Source organism: Saccostrea cucullata, unplaced genomic scaffold (genome assembly GCF_032062105.1).
Source record: "Saccostrea cucullata isolate Sc308-1 unplaced genomic scaffold, CSIRO_AGI_Scuc_v1 ctg3176, whole genome shotgun sequence".
Lineage (NCBI taxonomy): Eukaryota > Metazoa > Mollusca > Bivalvia > Ostreida > Ostreidae > Saccostrea > Saccostrea cuccullata.
In genome coordinates this window covers 49148-57240 of record NW_026924278.1, presented here as the reverse complement: position 1 = coordinate 57240, position 8093 = coordinate 49148, and the positions used below count along the sequence as shown (strand labels likewise).

At 35.5% G+C, this 8093-nt stretch overlaps 1 protein-coding gene across 1 annotated transcript; it reads left to right on the top strand.

The window, feature by feature from the left end:
• Positions 1 to 5985: 5985 nt before the first annotated feature.
• On the top strand, positions 5986 to 8093 carry LOC134266115 (uncharacterized). The gene has a single exon (XM_062748349.1). The coding sequence runs from the start codon at positions 5999 to 6001 to the stop codon at positions 7670 to 7672; it is 1674 nt and encodes a 557-aa protein (XP_062604333.1). The 5' UTR covers positions 5986 to 5998; the 3' UTR covers positions 7673 to 8093.

Sequence of the window (8093 nt, the reverse complement as noted above, 5' to 3'; positions counted from 1 at the left end):
TTGAAGGATTCAAGGCTCACTGCGGACACTGTATTGGAGGGGAGGGCGTTCCAGTCTCTGATTGTCCTCGGGTAGAAGGAATCCCATCTAATATTTGTTGAGCATTGTTGTTGCCTGAATCATAATGAGTTGCCATTATGGGCTCTACTTGCTCTTCCTGTTGGTATTAGCTTATCACTTGGGTCTATTTTCACTTTGTTGTTAACGATCTTGTAGAATAGGCATAGTCGTGTGTTCTTTCTTCTGTCTTGAAGTAATGCCAAGTTTAGGTCTTTCACTATATTGGACACTGATGTTGCACTATTGTATTTGTAGTTGTTTCTTACGTATCTAGCCGCTCTTTTCTGAACTCCCTCCAGTTTGTTGATGTTGTTTTGTTGATATGGGTCCCAGGTTGAGCATGCATATTCTAATGTTGGTCGGACTAGCGTTTTGTATGCCTTTTCCTTTATGCTAGGGCTACTGATATTTAGATTTCTTTTCAAGAAGCCGAGAGTGTTGTTAGCTTTTTTACATATGTTGGCAATATGTGTGTTCCATTTCAAAAAGGGTAACTGAGATCGATTCTTCATGTTATTGCATTAATTAATTTTTTTCTGTCCATCTTTACACATAATAATTTTTTTTTCAAACACTTTGCTTTCTAAGATAACAGAAAACAGAACATTATTGATAAAGCTTACCAACTTTTTCGTGTTACGGCTGTTAGTAGTGTTTGTCGAATATTATGGGCACTACATTTTGAATCAAACCTCAGCGTACGTGTACATCTGCCCTCTTTCAGTCTTTTGATTTGACGCCAATGTGAAACACATTTTTTTCAATCTCGATCCCGATGCAAATTTGACATAAAAAGTGCTGTACATGAAAAGTTTTTAATTCAAAATGAAAACAAGATGTGTTTGTGAAATACTGATTCAGCCGATGACAGTTCTATTTAGGCCAAAATAAAGGTTTTAAAATATATCTCAAACTCTAAGACCAAGAACTAGAATTAAAACAAATGATGCCGCCTTACCCCCCCCTTCTTTCCCAGTAAAATATTAGTGAATAACACGATTTGAAAAAAAAATAATTAAGATTTCAAAATATTATACATGTACATGTATCATAATTTGACCAAAATAGCATGTATTTCCAAATATAAAGGAACCAACGTTTCTGTTTAGTTTTACTATGCTGTCGTTCATTTTTGTTTGGGGGGTCATCTTATGTACATGTAAGATACGCTGAGTTTCATCTTTCCTGACCCAAAGGTTCTTGAGAAGAAGATTTTTAAAGATTTTCCCTATATATTCCTATATAAAAATTTGATCGGCCATTTTGGCCCCACCCTACCTCTGGGGGTCATGATTTGAACAAAATTGAATCTACACAACCTGAGGATGATCCCACATGAGTTTCATCTTTCCTGGCCCAGTGGTTTTTTAAAAAATGCCATTAATTTTTCTGTAATTCATAATTATTTCCCCTTGGAAAAGGGCCTTGCCCTTCATTTGGACAAACTTGAATCCCCTTTACCTAAGGATACTTTGAACCAAATTTGGTTGAAATTGGCCCTGTGGTTCTTGAGAAGAAGATGAAAATGTGAAAAGTTTACGATGACAACAACGACAACGACGACAGACAACGGACAAATCTTTATCAGAAAAGCTCACTTGAGCCTTCGGCTCAGGTGAGCTAAAAAGGTGACTTTAATTCATACAACTTAAGTTGCAAAGAAGATAGGTTGGGGGCGGGGGGGATAATGCGGACGAAGTGCCTATAGTGCGACAAATATGAATAGAAAAATTACATCTCAATTATTTTTTTTTAAAATTTCATCAAACATTAAAGTTTACTTAATGTTATATCTCTACAATTTACAAAAATCTCTGAAAGACTGAAATTATTTGCCTATGAAATAGCATACACTCACTATTTAAAGACCAAAAAAGATAATTTTCTCATATTTTAATAATTTTTTTATCAGATTGAGCGGGTCTTTGCTCCATTTTTTCTGAAAGATAATCGTAAAAGTTTGTAATGATTTAATAAAATATATTTTGTTTTGGTTTACAAAAACATCGCATCTTTCGGAGAAATACTTGTAGTCCATTAAACCTAGGGTCAGATCACAAACATGCTTTAAATGCCCCAACATTCATCATAAGCCCTGTAGCGTAGTGGTTTGCACGTTAGTATCAAAGTAACATGATACTTCGGATTTTTTATTGCTAAAGTTCGAATCCCACGAATACCATCTTATATTTTGAATAAAAGAAAAGAAAAATTCCGTCATTTTTTTTTCTCCCAGAAAGGTTTTGTTTACCATAATGTCATAAATTTCAATAATGAGAACTTAATTTGAAAACTCAATTTGCAAATTGGATATGATTTCTTAAAATTTGAAGCTATACTGGCATTCTGCACGCCCTGTTCACACATCTTCTTTAAAGTAATTTTAATCATGAGTTTCATTCATGTCATGTAGAGAATAATAATGTTGAGGTTGTCCTAAGGGTCTCCAAACAACCAGTCGTACCTGCTATATGGACTCTTTGTGTTGAGATTGTCGTTATCTGCTGGACTCTTTGTGTTGAGATTGTCGTTATCTGCTGGACTCTTTGTGTTGAGATTGTCGTTATCTGCTGGACTCTTTGTGTTGAGATTGTCGTTATCTGCTGGACTCTTTGTGTTGAGATTGTCGTTATCTGCTGGACTCTGTGTTGAGATTGTCGTGATTTGTTTGTGTTGAGATTGTCGTTATCTGCTGGACTCTTTGTGTTGAGATTGTCGTTATCTGTTGAACTCTTTGTGTTGAGATTGTCGTTATCTGCTGGACTCTTTGTGTTGAGATTGTCGTTATCTGCTGGACTCTTTGTGTTGAGATTGTCGTTATCTGCTGGACTCTGTGTTGAGATTGTCATGATCTGTTGGACTCTTTGTGTTGAGATTGACATTATCTGCTGGCTCTTTGTGTTGAGATTGTCGTTATCTGCTGGACTCTTTGTGTTGAGATTGTCGTTATCTGCTGGACTCTTTGTGATGAGATTGTCGTAATCTGCTGGACTCTTTGTGTTGAGATTGTTGTTATCTGCTGGACTCTTTGTGTTAAGATTGTTAATTGTTATCTGCTGGACTCTTTGTGTTGAGATTGTCGTTATCTGCTGGACTCTTTGTGTTGAGATTGTCGTTAGCTCTTGGACCATGAAATTTACAATTTGCACGCAAAACCTTCTCTCAGACCCCGAATCTTGTCCCCTCATATTTGCTCCTGTTCAATATTGAATAACCCATACAAGTTCTAGTAATATAGGCGTTAAAGGCAAATTGGAAGTGGAGGGATAATTCAAAAAGAAAAAAAAATCCAAACTAAAAAGAAATTGACAAGCAAATAAGAAACCAGAAGTCTCTGTCGAGACTGTAGCTCTACTGAAAATACTTGAAACAAAGGATCATAAAAGTAGCAGTTGGAACTTTTAACTTTAAAACAGCAATAAATAGAAAAATGATCCTTGCCACTCATCAAAATAAAACCCGATGCACAGAATTATGTATCTTATACCCTATCCATACGACGAAAATTTGAAAATGTGTGCAAATTTACTTATAAGTAAATCTACACACGTAAGTAAAAGTTAATTTGCTATGCGTTCAGACGAGATTTATGTACTGTAAGTAAATCCTCATATTTTTTATATAAAACAAGGAGATAGATAGATTCAGAATTGTGATTTTTTAAAGTAGTATTTCCTTACTGTTTGGGTATAAGACTGACTTTTGAATGTTCCTCAAAAAAATAGGAGGGATCCGGTCCTCTGATTTATTAATACGAAAAAAAATAACTTAATGACTCAAGGACCAAGAATAGTATAAGAATTTACACACGAAGATGAAAAATTTAATAACATTTTTGTTAAATGTTGGAAAATATTTTTGTAGACTGTAGCAGAGTCGCTGGATGTAAAGAAAAAGGTGACTGCTGTTTTTCACTGCTTGATGTCTTCAGCAGAAATAGGACGATTGGAATCTTTTTTTTTTGTGTTAGGAAATCTATACAGTGCAATAAGTGTTTGAGACCATTATAAAATATCTGATTGAATAACATAATTATGTATTTTCCAGGAGAATAAAAAGGATAAAGAAAACTAACAGTGGTCGATCTCAAAAATCCTAGAATAATACAAATATGTAAATAGGAAATCAACATAAACCCCTAGAAAATCATGGTGTGATCAGGTGCCAAGGAGGAAAATTACCAATGCTTACTTTCAACGAGTTTATCGAAATTCCTGTAACATCAACTTATATTTGAGAAGCTTGCCTGAATTAAAAACTGAGAAAGGTAGTAAAAGGCATCAAGAGCTAAACTGTTATGGGGCCCTATCATAGCTCCAGAGCATTCCCAAGGAGATGATGTGAATAGTAAGGATACTACTATTAATCCTACAGGGCACTTGTTTGCGACCACAGCTATACATATCTTTGTAGACATGAACAAAGGTTTGCCAGAAAGGGGCAAGATGACCTCGTTTTTAGAAAACTCGAAAATTTATCTCGGAGGAGATACTGGCTCCTTGTTAAGAGTTTTGCCTTCTAGCCACCATCAGTCCACTGAATAAAATATATAGAATTATGTATCCTAATATCTACTTGTGTGCCAAGTTATATTGAAATCGGACCAAAATTGTATGAGGAGTAGAGCATTTTCAAAAATTGTTTACAGACAGACAGAAAGCTAGACGGACGGATGACGGACGCATTACTATCGCATAAGCTCTTCTGGTCTCTGACCAGTAGAGCTAAAAGAAATGGTCATTGTACAAACCTGGAAATCCTATTTCGTGGGGGGTTGGTGGGGGAGTTAACAATTTTTCCCAAACACTGCCACTTACCCTTCTTTCACTATATATACTGAAAGGTGCCTGTTGAAAGTGAAGATGGGGGAGGGGGGGGGGGGGGCTATGCCCCAATTTTCAATGCCTATACATGTATCATGTCTAATTTTGAAAAAAAGATGAGAGGGGGCTCCCACCACTAACCTTTGACAAGGTCAGAAAAGGACTCGCAATTAAAAGGGCTGTTTAAGGACCTGAAAAAATTTATTTAGTGATTAAATCATTCATACAGTGAAAGTAATTTTCCTTTTAAAATCTAAATTAAATACATTCCTTGTCGTGCATTTTCAAGACAGTGGGCGTCCTCATTATCTTGCGGAGATTCAAAAAATTATTATGCCCCCCGCCTTTGAAAACATATTCATACTTTGTAAATACATACATGTACTTGAAATTAATGTATTGCAGATGTTGAATATTCTTCCAATTAAAAGAAAAATTTCTGTTTTTAGGTATCAGGTACACTAGTTCAAAAAAAAAACTTTTAAAGAAAAAAAATTAAAGATTTCCCTCAGATAAAAAATAGATGTATACACAACTGGAGATAGATAGATAGGATGATTCTAAATTTTTATCTTTTCTAAACTTCTCAATGCAGGCAGATCACTGATATCTCAGGTATTTAAATCACGTGATATGGAGAACAGGTAAATATTTAGAACGACGACAAGGAAGTAAATGTACCGGACTAACAGAGAGGACATGTTTGATTTTGAGGTGAGACAAGATAAAATTTAAGATGTTATATGTTATAAGATCTTTCCAGGTGTCATTTCTGATCTCGTCTAGTAAAATGCTAAATGTAACTTAAAAGTACGAGAGAGCCACTTTAGATCGATCATACTGACTACATCAAAATTGTTTTGACAGTTGTGAATAAGTATTAACATTTTCTTCCAAATAATAATATTTTTCAAACATAAGGAAAATTTTCACAATAATTTTAAACTACAAAATGATCATTCCTTTTCTTTTGAACCAACTTTGTCTTACAATTTCACAAATAAAATAAAACTTGACATAGATTCGTTTAAAATTACGTCAAATTTCTTAAGTCAGTGACTCATGTCTCGATTTACTTCATTCAGGGTCATCTAACCATTTGAAAAAACCCAGTGATGGACCCCCTCGACAGAGCTCAAGTTCTCCTCCTTTGTGACCTGTGTGAACGAGCCGCATTACAGAGCCATTGTGAACTTTGTCAGATTAACCTGTGTAAGGCCTGTGTAGGGGAGCATCTCTCTGATTCATCCAAAAGACACAAAGTTGTACCATACAAACACAGAACTTCTATTCCTAACATTAACTACCCAAAATGTCCAAACCACACCCAGAAACATTGTGAACTTTATTGTGAGAAATGTGACATTCCTGTCTGTTCTACCTGCATCTCCTCTAATAAACATAATGGGCATAATTTAACAGATATCTTACAGAATCCCAGCTTCATTAAAGAAATTTTCAACAAGGATTTGAAAGAACTAGAAAAAATAATATATCCAACATATGAAGAAATTGCATTAGATTTAAACTCTGAAAAACTTAATTTGGAAAAACATTATGAGAAACTGACAACAGCTGTCACCAAACAAGGAGAAGACTGGCACAGAGAAATTGACATCATTGTCAACAAACAAAAATCTGAAATCAATGACATGAAAACTAAACACTTGGCTGCTCTTAATAAACAGGAAAATGAAATCAAACAGACCACTTCTGATGTTAAACAGAGCATACTTGATCTAAAGAAAATACTGGACACCAATGATGTCTCCCTAACATCTGCATACAAATCCAGGAATGCTGAATTCAGAAGTTTACCTCCTAAAGTTAATGTATCTTTACCAAGTTTCTCTCCACATCAGATCAACACAGAACAGCTCCATCAAATGTTTGGTTCTCTGTCAGCATTATCCATTACAAAAGAAGAACATGGCTACACAATAAAGACACCAGAAGCTGTATCCTGTCCTCCAGTTAAACCACTGCTCGATGAACCAGAGCTCATCACCACAATAAACACTGGGTATAAATACAAGCTATACAGTGTTACCTGTCTCAGTGATGAAGAAATCTGGACACTTGGAGCTGACGATACCATGAAACTCTACAACCTCCAGGGTAAACTACTGAAGTTAATCCAAACCAAGTCTGGGAATGCCCCACGTGACATAGCAGTGACAAGGAGTGGAGATCTAGTTTATACTGACCCTGATAAAAGAACTGTAAACATAGTGAAGAATGATCAGATACAGGAAGTGATCAGACTACAGGGGTGGATACCTTACTGTGTATGTAGTACCTCCTCTGATGACCTCCTGGTTATCATGGACAGTGATGATCATAAACAATCAAAAGTTGTCCGTTACTCTGGCTCCACAGAAAAACAAAGCATTCAGTTTGATAGTGAAGGCAACCCTCTGTATTCACCTGGTTACACTAAATACATCAGTGAGAACAGGAACCTGGATATCTGTGTGGCTGACAATAGTGCCCGTGCAGTAGTGGTTGTTAATCAGGCAGGAAAACTCCGATTTAGATACACTGGTCATCCCACTACTAACAACGGATCATTTTATCCAGCCGGCATCACAACAGACAGCCAGAGTCAGATCCTGACAGCAGACCGTAACAACAACTGTATCCACATCCTAGATCAGGACGGACAGTTCCTCCGTTACATTGATAACTGTGATCTACTGCGTCCATTGGGTTTATGTGTTGACACCAGAGACAACCTCTTTGTGGCTCTGTTATACAAAGGTGAAGTGAAGAAAATCAAATACATGTAATCAATGTGTTTTAAATAAATAACAACAAGTTTGTGATAGAATTTTTTCCAGTAACAAAAATCACAAGATGTAGTTTAATTCACTTTCTTGTGTTGATGTGTGCGTGTATGAAAATATTTTCAATATCATCAATAAGGTATTATAATATATAAATAAAAAATTCAATTATTAATAACAATCTTTTCAGAATTCTACCCAAGATTGAAATGACTTCTCAAAAATAAAACATTACATTGGAAGAAAACTTCAATATTTCAAAATGACCAAATGAATACCATGTATATTTGCGAGCATGAAGAAAGAAGTATGATGTACATTTTTTTTCAAATTGATCCTGTTTCATGCACTGCACACTGAAGGGTTGTGATTATACTGTACTTTTGATGTAGTTAGAATAAAATGCCCTTAGATCTAAAATAAA